Source organism: Pongo pygmaeus, chromosome 5 (genome assembly GCF_028885625.2).
Source record: "Pongo pygmaeus isolate AG05252 chromosome 5, NHGRI_mPonPyg2-v2.0_pri, whole genome shotgun sequence".
NCBI lineage: Eukaryota > Metazoa > Chordata > Mammalia > Primates > Hominidae > Pongo > Pongo pygmaeus.
Window position 1 is genome coordinate 69,172,959 of NC_072378.2, and position 24,817 is coordinate 69,197,775.

General features: G+C 37.3%; 1 protein-coding gene across 4 annotated transcripts in view; it reads left to right on the forward strand.

The window, feature by feature from the left end:
• Positions 1–14,987: 14,987 nt before the first annotated feature.
• Positions 14,988–24,817, forward strand: part of COL19A1 (collagen type XIX alpha 1 chain) — a 356,800-nt gene continuing 346,970 nt past the window's right edge. For 2 of the 4 annotated variants that reach the window (XM_054492353.2, XM_054492351.2), the window contains exon 1: positions 14,988–15,105. In XM_054492353.2, coding sequence (XP_054348328.2) covers positions 15,004–15,105 — 102 coding nt within the window. In that variant the 5' untranslated portion in view covers positions 14,988–15,003. Of the gene's footprint in view, positions 15,106–15,848; positions 16,129–24,817 lie in introns of those variants that run through there. The other 2 variants (XM_063666306.1, XM_063666305.1) reach the window with 2 other exon arrangements.

The following is a 24,817-nucleotide window of genomic DNA, read 5'->3' on the forward strand; positions in this document are numbered from 1 at the left end:
TTTCACATAAATAGTGTATATATGGGTTTGTCTCTATTTGTCTATATTTGTACCAATACTTCACAGTCTGAACTACTGTAGTTTTGCAATAAATCTTGAATTTTGGAAGTAGAAGTCCAGCTTTCATCATCATTAAGATTGCTTGGTTCTTTGTATTTTTATATACTTTTTGAAACCTGGTTGTTGGTTGATGCTCATACACTTAAAAAATAACTTCTGAGATTTTGACTGGGAAAACAGTTAAATAGACTAATTTGTGGAAAATTGATATCTTTATAATACTAAGTTTGCCAAATCATAAATATGGCATATACACCTCCATTTATTTAGGCACTTAAAATTACCTCTATTATTATTGCATTTTTTTCTATGTGGAGACTTTGCACAACCTGATTAAAATTATTCCTTAGTATTTTTGGCTTTTATTGTTATTGTACATTTTTAAAAGAAAATGTCATTTTATATCTATATGTTTTCAGTGGAGAAATATAATTAATTTTTATATATTGATGATTAATATTGTTGAATTCATGTATTAATTCTAGTAGTATATCTACAATTTCTTTTAAATTTTCTGCCATTCAATTGTTATCTATGGTGATTGAGAGTTCTTTTTTTCTTTCTAATCTTTCTATACTTTATTTTTTTGTCTTCTTTAGATATTATTTTCCCCTTTGTTATTCCATTAGCTATGTATTCTTTTGCTATTATTTCAAAGTGGATATCTTAAAGCATAAAAAATGGAAACATATGAAAGTTTCCATAAACTCCAGTCCTTTTACTACCACCAGTGTAATGACCTTTGAACACTTTATTTTTAATCTTCCTTTGTGCTATTATGTATGTAGTATACATATATTTAAAATCATACTACACATTTTAAACTCAAAAGTTTATTACATTTTGGTTTTGCCAGTCAAAACTGATTTTACTTTACTCACTTATATACCTTTTCTATGGATCTTCCTTCTTTCTTGAATTTTTGTGCTGCCTTCTAGGATTATTTTCCTTCTGTCTAAAAAACTCCCTTTAGCATTTTCAGTTAAGATGTATTCATAGTTAAATGTCTTACTTTGGCTTGTTTGGAGGTGCTTTTATTTTCTCTTTCGTTTAAAGGATAATAAATAGGTCTGGAATTCTAGGTTGGCTGTTATTTCTTTTCAACACTTCAAAGACCTCATACCATTGCCTTCTGGCTGGTATTATTTTTTCAGAGAAGTGAGCCATCGGTTTTATGTTGCTCATTTGAAATTATGCCATCTATCTCCCTCCACATGCTTATAATTTTCTGAAGTTTTACTATGATGTGCATATATTTGGTTTTCCTTATATTTATCTCTTTGATTTTATACCATTTCTTGAATCTGTAGCTTTATATCTTTCATCTGCCTTGAAAAAATATTGGCCATTTTCTCTTCAAATACACTATTGATCTATTCTTTATATCCTCTCCATGGTGGACTCTAATTACACATAAGTTAGACTTTGCATTTTGTCTCAGATGACTCTGGCTGTCTTCTATTTATTTGTCTTCATACATTTGTTCAGTTATTTCTACTGACTTTTTTTCCAGTTTCATCAATCTTCTCTCCTACTTTGTCTAATTTACTGTTAAACTCATTTATTGAGTTACCTTCAATTATCATGCATGTGGTTTTCTATTTTTTACTTCTAGAATTTTCACTTATTTGTCAATTTCTTTTTTGCTAAAAAAACTCTTCATCTTTTCATCTAATTTCTTGAACATACTATTCATAGTTATCTTAAAATTCGTGTCTGTTAACTCCAGTGTATTCTGTCTCTGAATCTAACTACCTTTCTAGCATCAGACAATATAAACTTCTTATGTCACTGTTTCTCATCTACCAAATAAAGAGGTCTATTATTGTGATAAACAAAACTACTTTGCTCTTAGTACTTGAAGCATCACCTTACAATATTGAGCTGCACTTAGCCATAAATTTTAATTAAAAGTAAGGGGTTTACACAAGACTATCTCTAGATTCTTTTCTAATTCTACAAGACTAAGTCTATGGCTATTTTGAAATATCCTCCATATTTGGTACTATGCTAGGTACTGTGGGGATATTTATCCAAATTTAGTATTCAAGAGAATATGATTTAGACTGAAAGCCTCATGGCACCTCTCTATCTTTTTTGATGCTCTCCTTGTCTCCTAGTACAGTTGGTGACACAGGGCAGGTGCTCATTAAGTACTGATTGAATGAATAAATGAGTAATTTGGTTAATTGTATTAGAAATATAGATAAAGGGAAAGAGCTTATACTCTTTTGGTGAAGGACTAATAGAAAATAGTGATTGGCTGAACGTAGGAATTGAAAGAATAGGGAAGAGGTAAGGAGATGATAATTACTATACTCTATTGAGCATTTGCTATGTATCAGATTCTGTTCTGAATGTGCCATATACATTACACCAGAAAATCCCTATAGTTTCTCTTTGAGGTAAACATTTAGAGCAAGGCTAAGTTACCTGAAAGTGGCAAAGGTGAGACTCAAATTCAGCTTGGTCTGACACTAAAGCTTATAGTCATTATTTAATGATGCCTAAAGTTTTAGGCAGAAAGACAGAAAAAAGTATCTTTTCATGCACAATTAAAAATCTGTAAACCTAGACATATGAAGATAGATAGATACAGATTGACATATATTAAAAACAAAAGAAAAATATTCTTTGCCTTTGGAGGTTTTTTTTCCTTCTTCTTTGGTGTTTTTTCCTACCCTGAAAGAAAATATATTATGTCTCCTTCATAAATCCATAACTCAACTGCCAATGAGTACAGAATCTTTAACCAATTTTATGTAATATAAGACAAGGTCCAATTCTTAATATTGCAGAAATAGATTTTTAAATGCAAACATACATATTACATACACATAATTATACGCATATACAGGAGAGAAAGAATATGTTTTCCTTGGCATAGCAGATCAGTAAGAAAATATTTCACTAGTCCAGTAATCAAATATATTATAATTTCCAGAATTAATTAGAATAAATATTCTTGTTTCTCTTTCAAATGACACTTTGGTGAGTGGTTATTGTAGCCTATTGCAAAAAGTAAATTAAAAAAAAATCTCAAGAAAGCAGTTAAGAAATCTTATTTTATATATATATAATATGAAGATAACACAGTTTTAGCATACGGATTCAAAATAAAAAAGCCTAGAAAGAATTTAATGGGATAAATAGACTAAAATGAATACTTCTTTCTATTGCCAGCTTATCTTCTACAATAGATCACTGTGTAGCAATTGGAGGCAACACAGTCTCAGACCTCATCTCTTACTGTTCTCCTCCTCGTTTGCTCCATTTCAGCATCACTGGCATTTGTGGCGCTCCTTGTATACAGCAAGAGCATTTCAAACTCAGGACTTTCATACTAGCTTTTTCTTCTTCTTGTTATATTCTTGCCCCCAAGAATAAAAAGATTACCTTTTTACTTCTTTCGGGTTTCTGTTCAAATGTTACCTTTCTAGTGAAGCTTTCTTGACCACCCTTTACAAAAGAGTAACCCATGCCCTGCCTCACTCTCAACAGCAATCCTGGCACTATCTCTTGCCTTCCTTTATTTTCCTTTAACACTTGTGTTATCATTGGATATACTCTATATTATTTGCTTATTTCTGCAATTAATATCCATCTCTTTCCTTAGGATATAAGGTCTATGAAGAAAGAAAATTTATTTTGTTCAGTTTGGTATCTCAATGACTATCACAGTACCTGGTGCATGGTAGCCTTCAATAGATATTTATTGAACAATTGAGTGCTAAATGCATAAGAAAGCATTTTCAGAAGGTTTCCAACTCTTCCAAGCCAACAGATTATTATTCATAGAAATTAAGCTAACTCTTCCAATTAAAACATAGCATTGGCAAAGGAAAAAATCACCATGCATTCATTTTGTTCTAGAAGAATTATTATGCATATCTGTAAATAGTTAAACCAAAAGTATTGATGGAAAGATTGGGAACTGTCCCGATCTCAATTAACTTTTCTGTCACAATTCATGTAAAGAACATGGAATCCTGTCCTATTTTGATGGTTGTTTCCAAAGAAGTAAAAAACAGCGCAGGGACCTTAATAAATATTTGTTGAATTAGAACATATACATGTTTATATACACATATAATGTATATATCCTATTACAGACAAAGTTCTGTGACATTAGAACCTCTTGTTTATTTGATGAAGAAATATTCTATTTTCTCTTGTGCCTCTAATTAAAACAGAAGGCCAAATGCTCCAACCTTGTAAATTACCAAAGTATTAACCAAAGCCAGCTTATAAATGCCCCCTTTTTTATAAGAAGTCAACTTGGGCATGTGTTCTTCTTGGTATTATATAGCATTTGATATCTCTTGTTCACGCCTTCCAATTTTTTAATAGCACATAATCTTCTTTATGAGGTTTCCTTAAGCCCAGTAATGTATTCAACATACTCTCTGAAGAAAACACATACATAAATGCATGCATTTTAAAAGTCCATTATTTGTATACAGCATGTGGTAACATAATAAAGGACTGAGGTTTTAACTTTCTCTATAAAAAAGTACTTGAGATACTAATTAAGACATTTATATGGGTGCCAATTTAAAACCATGAAGAAATTGGTCAACAGTATTTAAAACTGTAACATTACCTTAAATTCACAACGAAGAGATGTTAGAACAGGAGACTCAGTTTTGCTTAGAGCACAAGTCATGCTCTGATAGAAAGCGCTTAGAGAAGCACTTAACTCTTTCAAGCATCCAGGAAGTTATTTTAGAACTGTAAGATACACAGTGTAGTAATATAGGCACTGAGGCAGTGTTAGGCCCTAGGGATAAGATGGCCAGTTAACAACACTTGCACAAAAGCTTACAATACTAGAACAGCTTTCAGGGGCTTTTACTGATCCACAGTTACTTATGTCCCAAATCAGATTTTTGAAAGTGAATCCTAAGTAAAAAGGTGAGTACACTAGGCCCTTCTATCTTTTAACGTTTTGTTGGTGTGTTATATGCTTTGAATCTTGAGTCACCATACAGGCATTAATGCCTATATTCCTGTTATAATATTCATGAAGCCTCCTTTCATTCTTGAAAATATTCCTGTTTGGGAATAAACTGTCTGGCCGCCCAATATAAACCCTTCTGCATGTATCAAGTGAAAAGCTTCTTTATCTAAGAGGCAGGAGTCATCCAAGATCTTCTCTTTGCAGACCACACCCTTGGACAGACTCATTAAGATGAAAGATACGAAAAGGCCTAAGAATTGATTTAGTCTGATCATTTAAAGAATACATCTTAATGTTTGAAAATAATTTTAAAATTATGTTTTCATGTGTGTATATACGTGATTTTAAAATATGAACAATTTTAACTTTAAATTTAGCCTTGGTCATATGAACACTACTGGGACTTCAATATTTAAAAAATATATTATACCAAATACCAGTACTTTTTAATAACTGGGTTATTATTATGTTCTCTTTTCCCAAAATAAACCGACAGCCTCACAAACAATGAGAGATTATTAAATAAAGGAAGAAATGTTAGGAAATCATGTCTATTTTTTCCACTGATTGCAACCTGACATTATTGGAGATCTGGTCCTTTACACAGAGTGAGAAATCTCCACGACGACTGAAGGTGGTTGAGTAATGGCTCAGACCTCAGCCACTCACTAATTAACTTACCTGCTGTATCAGGAAATTATGTGAGTAAATATGGTCATTTACTTAACTTATTTGATATTCAAATCACTGGATTATTAAAATAGTATTTTGCCAAGTCTTACACAAGTGACTTTAGTCTAAAAGAAACCTAAACACTGGATCCACACAGACATTTTTAGTTTATTTCTTCAAGCCGATAAAACAACTCTAAAACGTAGTGTTTAATTGTCCTTACCATGTCTATACATCTGTAAGAGTCTCTGTGCTCATAATTATAATTATGATTCATGAAAAGCAAAGAAGTCCATTACTGAAGTTCTTTCTCTGGAATCCCTTACTTTTCCCCTACTGTCTCCTTTTTTCCTTTCCTCAGTTTATCTAAGGTGATTGGACAGGAGTCATCCAGGGCTATAGCAACTCCAGTTCGGGTTCAGGGACCAAGGAAAACTGTTAATACCCTACGTTCTGTGGGAAAAATCTGGTTTCACTTGTAGAACTTGCTGCTTCAGTCTGTTCCCTCTTAGAGAAGCTAGTGCAATTCTAGGTTGCCGCTTCTATGCCCTGCCCGTCTTTCTCCTCACAATGTGATAGGAAAGCACTTGGAAGGGCTCGTGCCCTTGCTTGGCACCGCAAGGCAAATTGTAATACATGGCCTTGACTGTCATTTACATACGATATTCTCTACTTTTCCCCCTTTTCTAAAGGATGAGCATTTGAAAACAAAGCAACTTTAATTTTTATTGATTAAAGGGAGCATAAAAATATGATTGGCTCAAACCATTTTAAAAGTCTATTGTATCCTTGAGATATAGGTTTGTTCTATGCCTCTCTGTTTCCTTCAGCCCTTACATCCAGCCCTTCAGTGAGTCTTTTCAAGTCTACCTCTAAAATGTGTCTTGAATTTGTTTACTTTTTACCTTCTACAAATATCAACCTCATTGTAGCCATCATCATCTCTCACCTGGGTACAACAACAGCTTCAGAAATGGTCTCTTTATATGTATCCTTGCCTTGCTACAACCTATTCTCCACAGAAAAGGCTGTGATCTTTTTAAAACAAAAATCAGTTTATGTAATTCCCCTGCTCAAACCCTCCAATACATTCTTACCTTGTTAGTGTACAAAATACACAATTCACTGAAATCTAAAAGGCCCTGCAGAATTCAGCCACAGACTATATCATCCTTTATCTTTACCATGCCCTCTTTTGCTTACCTGCTTCTAGGCATGAAGCCATTTCTATAGTCATTGGACAGACCCAGGTCTGCTCAACCTTCCTCTGATCTTTTCAGGGTCGGCTCTTTTTTGGCATTCAGGTTTCAGCTGAAATATCACCACTTTCAAGAGGCCTTCTATGGCTATTCCATCTAAAGTTGTCCCTTGCAACCTCCGCTGGAAACTTTTAATCACACCACATTATGGTAGAGACAGCAAACAGGTTTTTGTTTCGTTTTGTTTTGTTTTTGACACTAAATTTGTAATGGCTAGGTGCAAACAGTTCTGGTAACTTCCTCTCTCAGGCCCCTCAAGATCTAAAGAAGACTAAACTGGCTTAATAGTCATTGTCACCGGCAAATCAGTGGAAACTGCAAAAGAAAAGGGGTTCTTCTAGGAGAGAAAGGATTGAAGATAAGCCGAAGAGTCCTTCTCACCACATTTAGGGTATTGGATCGCTCTCCCCTGGGGCTTGTGTTTCTGAAACCTAATGATAGGACTCACTTCTTCCCTTGAAATTTCTGAAGGAGGGATGCCTGCAGGGCAAGTGTAAACTACAGTTTAGGTTTTCTAAGAAGGAAAGGTTAGGGATGTCCACATCCCAGTTCTCCACATTTCTGGGAAAGGATGAAGTAGAGGATCTCTTCAGTTTCCATGATCTCATGTGAAAGTGACTGGCATTAGCTAAGGGATAGGACTTGTAGAGCTGAACTGGTAGTTGCTTAGTGGGATTTCTGGAGGCAAGAGACATTAAGTAGGGGATATAGGACATACCACTGGTGGGAGCTGAATGAAGTTGCCCTTTGTGCATCCTCCTGACCACAGAAAATTACAATGTCCCCAATTCATCACGCTCTTATATCTGTGCTCTATGCAATGTAACTTTGAAGCTTGTCCCATCAAGGGATGGAGTTTTGACTCTTACCTGGCCTGTGACTTGCTTCGGCCAATAAAATTTGGTAGAAGTGATTGTGTATCAGTTCTGAGCCCAAGCTCAAAAGGCCTTATGAGCTTTCATTCTGCTTAAACCCCTGGGACCTCTTGGACCAGGCTAGTCTGTTAGAGGATGAGAGATCATATGGAGGAGAGACGGCTCTTCCAAGTAATCCACCTTCCTACCAGCCAATACTCTTATGCCCTGCCAGCTGGTGGCAGACACATGAGAGAACCTAGCTGAGATCAGCCAAGCCCAGCCTAGACCAGATGAATTTCAACCAGCAGATTTGTGAGCAATAACAAATGGTTATTATTTTCAGCTACTGAGTTTTGGGATAGGTTATTATGCTGCAGTAGCTAATGATACATGGGTGAAAAAAGCTGAATACTGTCTGAGAATACCATTTGTTACCTTCTATGCAACTGTCATTCTAAAAGAAACCACCATCAGACTGACATTGTTGGAGAAAACAGATCTTTCCTTTGTATCTTAGTCCATTTGAGCAGCTATAACATAAAACCACAAGCTGGGTAAACAACAGAAACTTAATGCTCATAGTTCTAGGGGCTGGGAAGTCCAAGATCAAAGCAGATTCAGTGTCTGGTGAGAGTCTGCTTCCTCATAGATGTCTATCTCCTTGCTATGTCCTTAGTGGAAAGGGAGAGGGCCTCTCCAGGTCCTCTTTTATGAGGGCACTAATCCTATTCATGAGGTCTCTACCCTCATGAACTGATTACTTCCCAAAGGCCTCACCTCCTAATACTATCACCTTGAGGGTTAGGATTTGAACATACAAATTTTGAAGGACAAAAAGCACTCATATCAAAGTGTTCTGCCTCAGATGGCAGCTGGCTCTGGATGCAGCTAGCATCCCAAGGGCTGGGGCCAAAACTGAGTGATGGCACCGCAGCAGAACCAGCTGAGCAGTAACCATGATTAGGGATAGGATTAGGATGAGAGCCATTGTCTGGCAGCCAATGCAAGCAAATCTTTGGATAAAAGATAGTAGACTTAAGAGATTTTAATGCTGCTATCTGAAGCACTGGAAGTTATTATGAGGTTTTTATTAAAAATAGCTCTGTGTGGAAAACAATTCTGTACTTTTTGGTTAACATCTGAAGTGATTTAAAAGAAGTATAGATTTATGAACTATCATTATTTCCTTTACTAGCTATATTTTATGACTTCTTGTAATTACTTTAAAAGGGGTTTTATAAACATAGAAGTTTACATTTCAAATGGGTAAAAATGGGTTTCTGGTAAAATAATTTGACAGCAAGAATGTCCTCAAATATCAAAAACACAGGTATATCTGTCACCTTTGATAAAGAACAGAGTCAAGTCCAATTTATCTTATTTTGCCTTAGTTGAATAGTCAACTACAAAAAGCTCTTTGCCTAGTCTGCTATGTTGTCATTTTTTCTCTTTTAAGCCAGCAAAGACTAAAGCATGTTGCAGCATATGAATAAAAAAATTCTAGGTCCAATTAATTCATTTATGGTTTTCTTTTCATTAAAATTGGTTCTTGTTGTATACATATTTTTCTTTTTTGTAATATCTTATAAGAGGAATGATGTAACTTTGCCAGGTAACTTTGAGGCCTCTGCTATGCTTGAGCACCCACTGAGCTGTTCTTTTGGGTGTTGTAGCTCTGGATTGCACATAGGTGCTTGCAGAACATTTGTTAAAGAAGTGATTGAAGACTAGGTACTAGAGCATAGTGAATGTGACCCTGAACTTTGGAATGAGACAGATCTGGGTGCAAATCCTGGCTACATCAGAGATTTGTTCATAGCCTTATTATACTGTAAAAATAGGACAACAAAATTACTGAAGGAGTTAAAAAAGATGAAATATGTAAAGCACTTAGCACTGTGCCTAGGCTAGCACAAGGTGATTTTTACAAAATGATTCTATGAGAATCATGGAATAAGCTAAATCAGTTCTAAATTGAAAATAAATGTTCCAATAAAAAGTTACAACAAAGAGAAGCTCAATTTTATAGACATAAACTTTACATAATATATGAGCCAAGTGATCATTTATGATACGCCAATGTTGTATTATTCTTTTAAAAAATGTTGTAGATAGAATTGGTTGTTTAAAAACATTTAGGAGTTAGATCATTTTTTGTGTTCTAATAATAATAAGAGATTAAACAGGGTTGTGCTCTATTACCGATAGTGTAAATTTACCTTAAGTTTGGTAAAGGAATGAAGAGAACATACGATGAGAACGTTTTCAATTGATGACAGTCTTGTCTTCCTGTGTTGCTGTCCTCAGAGTTCCTGCTCTGGGAGTCTTTTATAGGTGAGAACATTTTTTCCTGTGATTCTTTTATCAGTAGAATAATTCCCTTAGATATAACACAAAAAGGAAGCCATCATTTTTTCCAGACAAACTGTGAGACTCAGTCCATACTTCGTCATTAGAAAATTTTATGTCCTTGATTATTTAACCTCTACAGGTTTCATTTCAACAAATATTTGAAGACTATATTAAGGAGAATTAATTCATCATACTTGATGCTCCGGGTATTATTAAAAATGAGAGGACCCAATTCCAGTCCTCAAGGAGCTTACAATTAAGTCAGAGGACGAAGTACAAAAATATTTCTGAAACAAGGCCGGGGAATGTAGATCATCATTAAAGAGGCACAAATTGTGCTCTATGCTGTTCAGAGGCAGAAGAGGGTTTATTCGATGGGAGGAGGGCAGGAAAGGAATCATCTTATAACTAACACCTGAAGTAAGCCTTGAATGACTGGCAGAATTCCCAAAGCCACTTTGCATTTCAGTGGGAGGCAGTAACATGAGTACGCTGAGACATGCTCATTCCGCGGTTACAAGTCACTAAATCTGGTTGTGGCAAAATGTACATTTAAGGGAACTGATAAGAGTAGATTGGGTGACACTATTTAGGACTCTGAATTTGGCAAAAGGTTTTAATTCAGCACGAAATAAGAAATCTCATGTTCTTCATCTGAATAAGAAGTAGACTTGTACTCTGTGGATTCTTTCAACAAACATTTATTAAAGAAACAGTAAACCCATAATTTCATAATTATTTAGTTACAATGCCCTTCCCCGTACTATGATTCTATAATTATTTGTAAGTAAATTTATTTAGACTAACAAAAAATGGATGGATTTTGTCCACTGAAATTTTTTGACTCCAATGCTTCCACATTTGAACATAGTCCCTCCACCTTAGAACTCAGTTAGAACTTTATATCTACTTTGTTTATTGCATTTTGCATGTTCATATCCTATTATTATTACGTATTTATACATGTCTTCTTCCTCCTTTTTTTTTCTGAATGTTAAACTCCAGACAGTGGGGCCCATGTTCAATGTATCTTTGTATACTGTGCAGTGGCCGGTTTAAGAAGCATTCAAAAGTGTATGTTGAACGAATAAACAGTTTAATTAACATCTGCTTCCTAGTGAAATCACTAGACTCAGTTTAAATGGCTTAAATTACATACTAATTTTTACCCGGAAGATTCTTGTTGAAAATGATTGAAAATATTATTTAAAAGGCCAATTTCTCGGCTCTCTTAATACCACTGCTTTATTAATTTGTTGCAGATAAAACATCAGATTTTTTCATGTTTGTTATATTTTTATTACAACAGTAACACATGTTCACTGCAGAAACTTTACACATTACATATAAGCAAAAAGAAAAAATCAAAATTCTCAAAATCCCGAACTATAAGTAACCACAGTCACTGTTTTAGGGTAGTTAATGATGCAGTCTATGTGCATTTTTTTAACGCTTTTAATAAACATGGCTAATTTGCCCTTTAGAAACACTGAACTATTATATGTTCCTGGAATTGTTGAGAATGCTCTTCGCTTATACTAACACCACGTCTAATCAGCAATATTAATCTTGGCAGAATGGGTAGGGGAAAATAGTTCCTTTATAAATGTGCATTTCTTTGAATACTAATTAAATTGAATATTTTTCATAAATGTATTGACCTTTTCTATTTCCTCTGTAAACTGCCTCTTTGCTATTTGGCCTGTTTTTCTGTGGGGATATTTCTTTCTCTCTCTTTCACTCTGTCTCTCAAATGATTTTTCAGAACTGGATGTTTATTAACAAACATTTTCCCCAGTCATTTGTCTTTTACCATATTTCCTTTCAGAGTCACTGATCCCTAGGAAGAGTCTAATAAACTAAGTGAAAGTCACATCTATGATCGCCTCTTCCTTTCATTTCTAAACTGAGTAAATGTCATGAGCTAGAATGTCTTCTAGGAAGGGAAGCAAACCTAAAAACAACCAGTGGAATATTATTTTCTCTATGAAGAGAATTATTTTCAGAAACAATGGTAAACACAGCATTTAAAATAAAAAGATGTCCTAATTTACTTTTGGCAATTACTAAGTATTTAGAATTGATATAACTACTTTCTTTTTACCCTTAAGAATATCATACGTAGTGCTGGCCTAAAAAGGAATATAATGGGAAGTGCATGCTAGGGATGACAAGTCAGATTTGGTAATTACAGTTAACAGTAACGTCTGTTCATCCACTATTGATGCATTGAAGTATTTCCATGGGATATGTAAGGGAGTCATGTATAGCTGTGCCCCATAAATTCAATAAAGAATGAACACTCTTATGATCTGGTAACTGAGAAGTTAGCTGGGGGCAATGATGAAATTCTTTCTTCCTGAAAAATGGAAACTATGAAAGGGGAGAAAAGTGAAAGACATTACAAAAGGGAACAAGAGCAACATGACTGGGAATACAGAAGTATAGAAAAAAAGAAAAAAGAAATAGACATAAAGTAGACGAGATTGACAACTAAGGGTTAGGAGAAACACATTTTAAAAATGTATTAAATCCAGATTATCAAAAATGGTACAATGACCATTGTAAATTGTTAAATTTATATCAGTGGGGCATTACAAATATGGAACAGTTTTTTAAAATGTTTTCAATGGAATTTATCCCTCACATGACATAAAAACATTTAATTGTATCTTCCTTTAGGCATAAATGTTGAAAGAAGTTCGTTTTTTAAATCTGTTAAATTTTTTAAGTACATACATGCACACAGATGCACTTGGTGTTAGAAGTGCTGCAAGCTGTTTGTTAAAACTTAGAGTGCTGTCAGATTCCCCTAATATTTTCAGATGTTCGTTTACCAGCAGTAGCTTCAGAAGCAAGAAGAAAACCTGATCATTTATAATTGTATTTGGCTTAGATAAATAAAAGGTGTTTGTCTAAAGATTCTTTCTAATTGAAGTCACTTTAAAATTCAATAAAAAGAATTGGCTAAAGAAGCAAACCCTAGGTATACAATAGTTTGTAATCATGAAACCAGCCTAGATTCAAACCCTTTCCTGAAAGAAAAATAGAGAAATATTTGTTGGCCTGGGGATGTTGGTGTATCTAGAAACAGAATAAGCAACAGATAATAATAATTTGAAGTTTTATTTATTTATTTTTCACTTTCTTCCAAAATCTTCTTTGGGTCAATGTTAGAAATAAGAAAAGAGCCATTTTGAAATATAAACAAAAATATAAGTGTTTAGCACTCTCATAAATATCTTAACAATTATGAAATTATTAAAATGTTTAAGAAAATAATTCTAAGATAAACTTGATTTACTTGTATTAAAACAAAAATTAGAGACAAAATTGTGGACTTCCTGTTAGGTAGTTTTAAAGCATTACTTTAAATAGTTTCAATTAAATGTAAATAAGGTGATAGTCTGACAAAGAAATAAAGCCTGGATGCTCTTAGTTCAATTCACTAGTGATGGAAAGGTATATAAAGTAAAATTGCTTAGAGAAAGAAAAAAATCAAATGGGATAATACTTCAAAAAAATAGAGAATGATCACCAAAAGTCTAATGAAGGTTTGTGAATCATGTTTTTCAAATGGCCATTTGAGTAGCGTGACTCATGCAGTATCCTCCCTCCTTGGCCTCTTTCCACAGTCAGCCAAAAATTAGTGATGAAAATCATATGAGAAGGAAATGTATCAAGTGGTTTTAAATCCTGACGTAGAAACATGGTTTGCATCATCATGAATGCCGAACTCTAAAACTGCAGGTATCTTGATTAGGTTGAGAGACCAGTTTAAAAATCACAAGTGATACTTTAATGGTTTCACTCCAATGAAGTGGAAAGGAGCTATCTTTTAACATTTTTCTTAACATCTTTATTTCTTGCCTGCCTGATTTTATTTATTCCCTGATCTGTGAGCTCTGGTATGTGAAGTGTATTTCTATGGTTCTAAGGTAACTTTTAAGCTTGATGATTTTCACCATTGTGGATCAATAATATAATTTATCCTATTTCTCCCACTGTGGCAATACTGAAATAAAAATGTAAAACCAGTTAATCTATTTTCTAATGCCTGGTTTACTCTCCTGAATTCTATAAATCATTCTGTTTTTCATATATACACATACATATGCACACACTATATGTATACATATATATAAATTTACTATATATGTATATATACCTACAAATATATATGCCTACAAGTATCCATATATACCTCCTATATATGTATATAAACCTACTATATATGCCTACAAATATATATATACTCTCTCTCTACACACACACACACACATGCACCTACACGGAAATCTGCAGGAAAATAACACTTTCACATATTCAAAGGGATCCCAAAAGAGTTCAAAAGCCAAGATTGGAAGCACCAACCCATGGAAAGATGTATTTAAAATCACAAAATACTTCTGTGGACACTGAGAAAAACCAAGCCACACAAACGTTTACATATGAGCGTGATTAGAAGGTGGGCAGCCTGCCTTAATTAACGTTATATAAACTGTTGACATAAAAGTGAAAAAATGAAACATAAATGATATATTTTCTTAGCTCAACCGTTAAAAAGCCAATTACCTACTCGTGAACGTTTGCCACATGCAATAATACTTTGAAGACACTTCATGATCAGAAGTGAGAAACTCTAGGCATTTGCATCCAACCATCATTTTATCTGTGAAACTGCTAGTAAAACATAAACCTGAAAGGCATTACTCCCAGCTCTAAGGCGACATCGCTGTCATTAAAGAAAACCTGTGCCTGAGTTGGCTGAGTACCTTCTTGCAGAGTCCTCTGTCCTCGCGGAGTGGGAGGGTCACACTGGGAGAGACTAATAAGGGCAGAGATGCGTCCCCCTTCCCCACTCGCAGGGAGCTCACTCCTCGGCGGTGCCGCAGCCCTGTCCGGACTCCACTGCGCCTCTGAGGGGCTCAAATACGAATTCAAGGTAAGCTGCGCGGCTTTGCGACTGGCTCTGCACTTGCCCTCTCACACATGCCCGGGCTATGTCATCTGCTCGTGTTTCTAGTTATCTGTGTGCATCTGCTTTTCAAGAAAATGTAAAAACTGTGCTACACATGGAAATATGTTTAGGTGGATAATTAATGCACACCTGCATACGTTCCCATAGGTGCCTTAAGGATGGGACCAAAAACGTTTGGCAGGAGACGGCCACTCTCATGTGGTACATACCATGTAGTTCGTGTTCCTATTTTCACATGATGCAGGCTTCATGCGTTACACTTTTCTAGGTGGTTTTTCTGGCTATGTGTGTCTGTGAAGCGGAACTATGGAGCACTGCTGATGCGGGTAGGGACAGACATCAAATACATTACAAAAAAAATGGGGGGTTAAAGGAGCAAAACAAACTCACTATCAATTCATGCCGTTAGAGCGCTTTTTTTTTTTTTTTTTTTTTTTTTTTTTTTTTTTTTTTTGACGGTGTTAGCCCTGGAAGCGAGGCAGCCAGTTAAGCGGCGTAAGCTAAGAGACGCGGGGTTCCGGTGCGGTGCCCTCGGGCCCGGGGTTACCTACTCCACATGCGGTTGTTTTTCCCAAGCCCGGCTTCTGGGGGGCGGCGCGGGCGCGGGCGGGGATTCCCGGACTCCAGCCCCACCACGTCCCGGAGCGTCCGGCCCTGTTCCTTAATTACCCTGCAGCATGCGCAGCGCGGCCGGCCACAGCGCCGCCGCCGTCCCCGCAGTCCTCGCTGCAGCCACCGCCGCCGTCGCCGCCGCCGGAACGTCCCAGTCGCGGCGCGAGGAAGACGCGGCCCCAGCCTCCGCCGCCTCCGCTGTCAGAGTCCCGCGGCCACCGCCGAGAGCGCGCCGGCGCCGCCGCCACAGCGGCCAGGAACCAGGAGGCGGCACCGGGCGGCCCAGCTAGGGCGCTGCAGGGTCGCGAGGAAGTTTGTTGGCCCGGAACCAAGCACGCCGTCGGGCACGGCAGCTCCCCGAGAGCAGGCGGGCGCGTAAGCGAACCCCCTTAGAGGTTACAGAGGGAGCGGGAAGCCGGCAAGAGGGTGGGCAGAGGAGCTGGGGGACAGGCGGGTGACACAGGAGCCCCCGAGGAGCTTCATGTGATGAGAAGGTGAAGAGGCAGAGGGGACCAGCGTGCCTTGTCAGCCTCAGGGGACAGTGGGCTGGAGAGCAAAAAGAGGAGGGCCCAGAATGCTGATAATAAGTAGTTTTAATAGAACAATCCGGGAATAGAGGCAAGGGAGTGATCATGGGCCACAGCTTGAGATTGGGAGATGGAAGAGTAAGGGAAATAAATTGCGCCACCTCCCTCAACCCCCAATTCCAAGACGACTCAGTCCCATCTTCTGCTTGGATAAGTCTGAGGAGGATTAAGATGTGAGGATAATCGCTCTGCTCTAGGGGAATTTACATGTGCCTGTTAATGGAGGAGATGAAACAAACGCACACCAATATCTGTTTTCAACCACCCACCACCCCCCAAAAAAAGGAGAGAACACCAATGTCTCCCCCTCTGCCCGAATCAAACACTGCTATAATTCTTTAGGAGACTAAAGGGAAAAAAAGAAAGAAAAGAGCCCCTGCTCGTATGTGTGGTCTTGGCATCTCCTGGTTGTTGAGTGGTGGGAAACTTGCAGGACCCTCTCCAAGTAGAGAGATCTTTGATATGGGCCTGCAAAGCTGAGATATTTAGGTATTCCAGTGGTGAAAAACATGCATAAATGCCCCTTCCTGAGGAGGGCTGACAGGGTTTTTGTGTAGGAATATCTCTTCAGGATGAAAAAGAGTAGAGTGACCCCCAGAGGTAGAAAATTTATGCTCTCTCTAGGGGATAGAAAGTGGAGAAAGTAACTGTCAGGTGCTTCCGTTAGGTTTTGTCCTACTGAGCTCTCTAAGTGCTAAGGGACCTAAATAGGGTTTCCTGGGAAAGGAGGAAGACAGTATGGCAAAAGAGCAGGAAAGTGAACATGAAACTGAAATGGACAGGTCTAAGAAAGAGCAAAAAGGTGAAAGAAACCCAAATGTGATTATTACCACAATTGGGACATCATCTCTATATCTGAATCATTCTCATCCTAGAAAACCATCCAAAACAGATGGGAGCTGTTGGTATTTTCCAAAAATGGAAAATTTCCATCTACTTTTTGGTCTTCCAGTTTAATCTCTCCTGCTGCAATTTTAGTTTATTTTCTCCAGCAGGCGGAAATGCCAATGTGGGTACACAGAGTCAGTGGTTCTAGAGGCGGAAGAAGATATGAAGTTAGAAACCATGGTAGTGTGACTAAGTGGCATCACAAATGAAAATTCAAGTGAAGAATGAAAAATAAACTGAAATGCAAGGAAGCAGGGCTATAGATATGCTAATATATAACCCTGAAAAGATGCTGGAAAAAAAAAAAAAAACCCAGAATGAATAGGACCAGAATTGAGTCATCTGAGGCAGGCCACATTGAGGATGTACATCTTAAACAGGCAGAGAATAACTAGCTTAGCAGAAGAGATCCAGCAGGGAGGGCATTCCAGCCAGAAGGAATTGCATGTGTGAAGGCTTAGAGGTAGGAGCAAACAGTCATGTGCCTGGTAAGACAGAAAATCCAAGCAGGGATGAAATCTGAGATGAGTAGAGCAGATAGCACCTGCCAAGGAGAGATTGGAAAGGACTGGCTAAGAAGCAATAGGCTTTTTAGGGTGTTATTTTGTAAGCCAATAATAAAATAATCAGGTGAGCAAGTTGCATATTAAATTTGATAGAAAGATGATGTATGCAGAGTGGACTATTAGGCCTCTCTTATCTATGCATATGTTATGAAGCACAAAGGATTTCTGACCTCCTCTCTTTAAGAGAAATCAAAAGTAATTGTGAAGTTTTAAGATTATTAGGTCAGAAAACCAGTAGAGCCCTTCAAATTGAAAAACAAATGGGAAAAATGGATGAATTTGAAAATATGGCCATATATTATATATTAATTTAAGATGATATTGGATCATTGATGTAGATATATCTGTGGAAAACAACAGAGCAAGAGAATTGTAATCAGAAAAAAATGTAGGTCAGTTGTGATGGTTGAAATTCCGAATGGTAACGGAAAAGTTGATGGAAACAAATCATAGTTCAGAGAAGTAAGTCGGTAAAACAGACAAGTTGATGAGAATGGAGAGAATAGGTTAAGTGTGCTCAAAGGGAATCCCATGTTTGAGACCCTCTGGAATGTAGACACTAGTTTGGAAGTAACAGAAGGAATAACAAAACTGAGGAAACGTAATAGAGTTGGACATATTTCAAAGTAGTACAAACATTAGGAACTAGGGAGTATGCTTTCCATGGAGGCAGAGAGCAACTTCAATAGTACTGTTTTTTGTCCCACTAAGTAACTGAAATTATGTTCAGTGACCATTCTTTTAGTAATTTTTACTCTATTTCTCCATCATTCTTTTCTTTATGCCCATCATTCTACAGATGTTAAGTCCATACCTGTCTATATTACTTAATGGTTCCCAACCTTTCATTTGTTTATTTTTAGTCCAAATGTATTGCCTTAGACTGTATCATTCTACAGATTGATCACATGAATACCTACTAAATGTCAAGTTTAAAGAAGACACAGATAAATAAAATGCAATCTGTTTTCTCCAAGATGTTCAATATAGGGAAGAGAAAGAATGCAAAGGAGTTACAGCAGTGCAGTATAAAGTGTGCAGAAGCATAAGTGGGTATTGAGCTCTGTTGAATCACAGGACAGTGAGTAGTGAACTCTCCCTGGTATGATTCTCACAGACTTCACAGAGGACATGGCATTTGAGCTGCACGTTGAAGGCAGAGTAAGTGTTTTCCAGATCGGAGAGGATTGGAAAGACTTTCCAGTAGCCAAAAAAGCACGTGCGGAAACCTGTGAATTGTCAATAATTTGATGGCGGAGAGTGTTTGGAAGGAGATAGCAGGACAGGTGGTTGGACAGATGAGTTGAGGCCCCACTGTAAAAGAGCCTTGAGTGCCTCACTTTGGAGTGGGCAATGAAGAGCCATCAGAAAACTTTGAGCAGGGCAGTTAAGTGACTAGGTCTTTGTTTTAGAAATAGAATTCTTGAGAATTTGGGAGGTGGAAATAAAGGGAACAAGATGGAGAAAAGGAATCCAGTTTGGAGTCTATTGCAATTTTCCAGATTAGGAATGGTAAAAACGTGAACTAAGGCAGTTTCAGCGAGGATGAGAAAGTTGGTATGGATTCAAAAGACGTTTACAAATAGATTTAATAGACTTTGACAGAGATTTGATATGGGGAGGGGGTGAATAAATTGAAGATGATTTTGAAATTTTCAACTTGAGTTCCTAAGTTAATGATGATGCCTGTAATTAAAATGTGTAGGTCATGAGGTTTCTGTAGAATATAATGAGGGCAGAAACTTTGCCTAAATTGCAAAAGACATCTGCAAACTTACTTCAATTTAATTACTCCAGCCACTGATAAAACTAAGGAATAATGCTAGACCTAGTCGTAAACTCTTAGGTATATTTTGCCTGATTATTGGCTTGAATTTTTTACTCTATAGGCTTGGCTCTTTAGCTGGTTTTCTCTAATAGTTTACAGACTCTACTATAGCTTCACTAAAGACAGATTCTAAAGATTGGTGAAAGAACAGATGTGTAACACCTGTTGTTTTTGCTTATTTACACAATGTGTCACTTCATAACAGTATGCCCAGATATTCCTGGTGGAGTTATGTATGTATAGGCATACTGGATAGTGGTCAAGAAGTTTTGATTTAAAAATCAACCTTCTACACAGTCACACATTATTTCCCTTTATAATAAATGCTCTGAAAACATGAGTTCTTTGAGTCATTTAACAAATTAAATCTACATTTTTGAGAGTCGAGATGCCATGTACATTAAATGTAACAACCTATGTAAAGCAAATAAGTGTTCTCTTTCTATTTCCTCCTCTTTCTCTCTTTTTTCATGGTTCCTTTCCATATTATTTTCTATTTCAGTGTTGGCTTTAACACTCTGACCTTTTACCTAACACCAAGTTTCAAAGATGTACAAATAACACTTTAAATTGTTAGATGGCATAACAGTAAAAATGTTAATGTTTCACAGGCAGATTTGATTTGGCTCGAAAACTGGTGCTGAGAGGCTCCTGACCATCTTATTTAGCAAGTCCACCATTTTTTTTTTTTTTTTTTTTTTTTAAAACGGAGTCTTGCTCTGTCGCCCAGGCTGGAGTGCAGTGCTGTGATCTTTCAGCTCACTGCAACCTCCGCCTCCCAGGTTCAAGTGATTCTCCTGCCTCAGCCTCCTGAGTAGCTGGGACAACAGGCGCCTGTCACCACACCTGGCTAATTTTTGTATTTTTGGTAGAGACGGGGTTTCACCATATTGGCCAGACTTGTCTCGAACTCCTGACATCGGGCAATCTGCCTGCCTTGGCCTCCCAAAGTGCTGGGATTACAGGCGTGAGCCACCATGCCCGGCTGTACATGTTATTCTTTGTTTTTTGTTTGTTTTTTTTGTTTGTTTTTTGTTTTTCGTTTTTACTCCTTAGTGTCTCTCAAAGAAAACATGATATTTGTTTATTTTTGAGCTCTGTGACCAGAGTGGCACAATGGACTTTCCCTATTTGGCTCACTGATTTATCCTCAGTGATTGTTACATAGTGGAACCTCATCCTATCAATAGGTATCAATAGGCTATCTAGAGGCCAGCTATTAATAGGATATCAATAGATATCGATAGAATATCTATTGATAGGATGAGGTTTCTTAATGCCTATGATTAATGGTAATGAGTAATGATTAAGGTTTCTTAATGTCCCTCTCTATTCATTTTGTGTTTTCTATATACAAATAAAGATTAATAAGAACTTAAAAAAATCTATATCCTTATTCAAATATCCTTGGTTTGGATAGGTGCCTTAATGATTTCAAGAGCTAGATTAAGGAAGTTGAAGGGACAATGGCGTTTTAAAATTCACTTACCCGACTGGTACCCAAAATTATTCCATATGGCAAATGATGGTGAGAATAATGGAATGGGGTAGAGGTTAGGGCTAGGCCTTCAGCCACTTATTATCTCTTTGTTGCCATAAGAAATATATTACAGGGAGGGCTGTCTGAATGATTTTAAGGCTTTATAGGCTCTATCAATGTTGTCTACTCAAGACTGCCAGTGCTGGGCACACTCACCATTGTGATTTTGGTGCTTTGTAGCACTGGGGAACTCTCTGGGGTCTGGCCAGAATCTTGATAGAAATAGCTGAAAATTTAAGAGAATGCATGTAGGAATGTGATAGGTCTGTCCCACATCCTGAGAGAAAACATCATGGTATAACAGTAAAAGCATTTTAGTCAGGCAGACTTGGACTTGAATCCCAGGCTTTGGGATTATTCTATGAGCTTTAGTGTTTTTTGTCTGTAATATGGGGATCTAATACCTGTCTTCAGTACCAACATTAGGCCTGCTCTGGACCCTACATTTTAGAACACCCCACTATAGTCTTGCTCTGGATGTGCACCTGCTCTCAGGGTTAGGAGTTTACAGAGCTAAGGGGACCTGTCCGCCTAAAACCTGAGCTTCTAGACCAGTCTCTGGATAACCAAGATCCTGAAATTCCCTGAAAAAAAATGATCCTTAATCCCCTGCAGAGTCTAACAGACCCTGTCCTTGGGTCCATCTTCCCAGGGAAAGACCACAGTTGTAAACACTCCTAGGCCCAAGGAATGGTCAAGAGTTAGCTGTTTGCAGGCATTATGGACACAACTTTGACTTACTGGCATATTTACATATGCGTGTATAAGGCTTTTCAAGCTTCAGATGGACCCAAGAAAGAAAAAAAATGAGGGATGAACTTTGGTTCAGGCCAGAGGCTGACTCATCCCATATCACCTGCTCTGTTACATTCTAACTTGACATGGACTTTCAAGACTTTATGAAGGTATTTGCTGAAGTAAAATGAGAAAGCATATTATTTTTTATGAGTGATATTAGCTTTATTTTAACTTTCAAATATTTAAACATATGGTATGCAGACCTCTTGCCCTGCACCCTGTTAATGTTTTGGGCAGCCATGCCTGACTCTCGAGTTACTATGAGTATTAAAATAAAACATAATATATAAAATAAATTCTACTTCAGAAAATGAGACCATATGTGACCAATTGTCTTAGTTCATTTTCTGTTGCAATAACACAATACCTAAGACTGGGTAACTTACAAATAAAAGAGGTTTCTTTTGGCTCACAGTTCTGGAGGCTGAAAAGTTCAAGATCAGGCAGCTTCATCTGGTGGGGGCCTTTGTGCTGTGTCATAAAATGGCAGAAGGCAGGAGGTGCACACTGAGAGCCAAACTGGCTTTTATAACAGACCCACCCTCATGATAATTAACCCAACGCCTTAAAGACCCCACCTCTTAATACTGTGACATTGGGGATTAAGTTTCTAACACATGAAATTTGGGCAACACATTCAAATCATAGCACCAATATTCTCCATAGCCTTCTTAATATGTACTGTGAGCCATCTTTGGACAAGTTTGAGAAAATTGAGGGCCTTAAGAAACCTCAGGATCCACATATATTAGCTTGAGGTTCTTCATTAGCCACTCCATTGAGAAAGCATTAAAGATCTATATTATAGCTTAACTTTTATCTGGGAGGAGCAACACATTAAAATCTGACAACACTGGCTTGGTTCATTTGTAAATCTATCTTGATAATCACCTAGCTGGGACCTGTGGGGACAGGAAGGAAATGTGGCAAGTTTTGATGAGCAAGGAGGTTGTGGACAAAGCCAATAATTGAGAAATCCAGGGAAGGTACCAGAGATGTGTTCAGAGCATCAAGAAGAAGCCTGAGAACAGCAGGTGTCAGGGGATGATGAGAGGTTTCTGGTCAGGAAAAGGAGAGGTTCAGAAAGACACAAGGGAAACTTTGCCCTTGTCAGTTGTGTTGAGGTCAACCTGCCAGTGCCTCCAGCAAGGTTTACGATCTGAATAATTTGTTTTTAAAACATATACAAGGATTTATTTTGAGACCTTGATGAAAAGTTTTTCAAATGTTTCTAGCTGAGTGGGGCTACACTGCCATTTTATCAGGATCTGAATAATAGAACCCTCAAATAGTGAACACATTCTAGAAATGTGCAGAGAGGCTGGGTGTGGTGGCTCATACCTGTAATCCCAGCACTTTGGGAGGCCAAGGCAGGCAGATCACAAGGTCAGGAGATCGAGACCATCCTGGCTAACATGGTGAAACTCCATCTCTACTAAAAATACAAAAATTTAGCCGGGTGTGGTGGTGGGTGCCTGTAGTCCCAGCTACTCGGGAGGCTGAGGCAGGAGACTGGTGTGAACCCGGGAGGTGGAGCTTGCAGTGAGCTGAGATCACGCCACTGCACTCCAGCCTGGGCAACAGAGCGAGACTCCATCTTAAAAAAAAAAAAAAAGAAATGTGCAAAGAGAAATAATATTCATGATAATGACCCTTGAAAGATTATAAGATGTTGTAATGCCTTAAGAATTATTTTTAAATATTGAATTATCACTACAGATTCCAAAATAAGTATATTTCACTGTATCTGAAGATTTGTAAATTGGCAGTCTCTTACTTTTTAAAAATTCAACAAATATTTATTGAGTGTCTGATTTTCCAAGTACTGTGCAAGGCACCTAGGATACAGTGATGGACAAGACAGACATAGTCCATGCTCTCATGGAACTCAGAATTGAGTGGGGAGCAATAAATATATGCATACAGAAAAAATAATGTCTAAGCTAGAGACCAATGTGCTTCTTGGTCAGGTAAGGGCTTTTCCACATAGTAACATTTAAATTGAAAACTGAAGGATGAACACAGAATGTTCCAGGATGAGGAAATAACATACACAAAAACCCTGAGGTTGAAAACAGCCTGGCAATTTCATCACTGGAAAGAATGGTACCATGTGAGGCTGGAGACGTGGATAGGGGCCTGGTTATTCGGGACTTCTAGGCTGTAGAACAGCTTTTGGACTACATTCAAAGTACAATGGGAAGCCATTAAAAAGTTTGAAGCAAGGAAGTGACATGAACCAACTTTCATTTTAAGAAAAGTTATCTACTGCTATGTAGAGAATAATTGTGGTCAGAATTCAGTAATGAATGAATTCAGTAATGAATTGGAAGCTGTTAAGGGGTCTAGACCAGGGTGATCTGTACTGGGATAGTGGCAGAGAAATAAGAGAAATAAGTGAATGTGAGATGTTTTTGGGGTAACACTGACATGACTTGTTGATGGTTTGGAAGTAGGAGATGGGGATAAGGAAGACAAAAGAATCAATGGGGTCCTTGGGTTTCTGGTTTGATCATTTTGATGGGTAGTAATTACTGAGACTGAGAAGAGCATGAGAAGAACAAGTTGTGGTTGGAAATCAGGAATTTATTTGGATGTATTAAGTTACAGATATCTGTGTGACATCTAAGAGGGAATTTTGAATAGGCAGCTGGACACACAGTCTAAAGTTCAGTCAAGAGGACTGGATGGGAGATGTAAATTTTAGATTAATCATCTTACAGATAATATTTAAAGCCAAGAGAATGGTGACATCACCTAAATATATCACATTATAAAGAGAGGAAAGGAGGGCTCACAGATCCCAGTATTAAGAAATCAGATAGAAGAAAGGTCTGAGAATATTTAAAAGGAAATC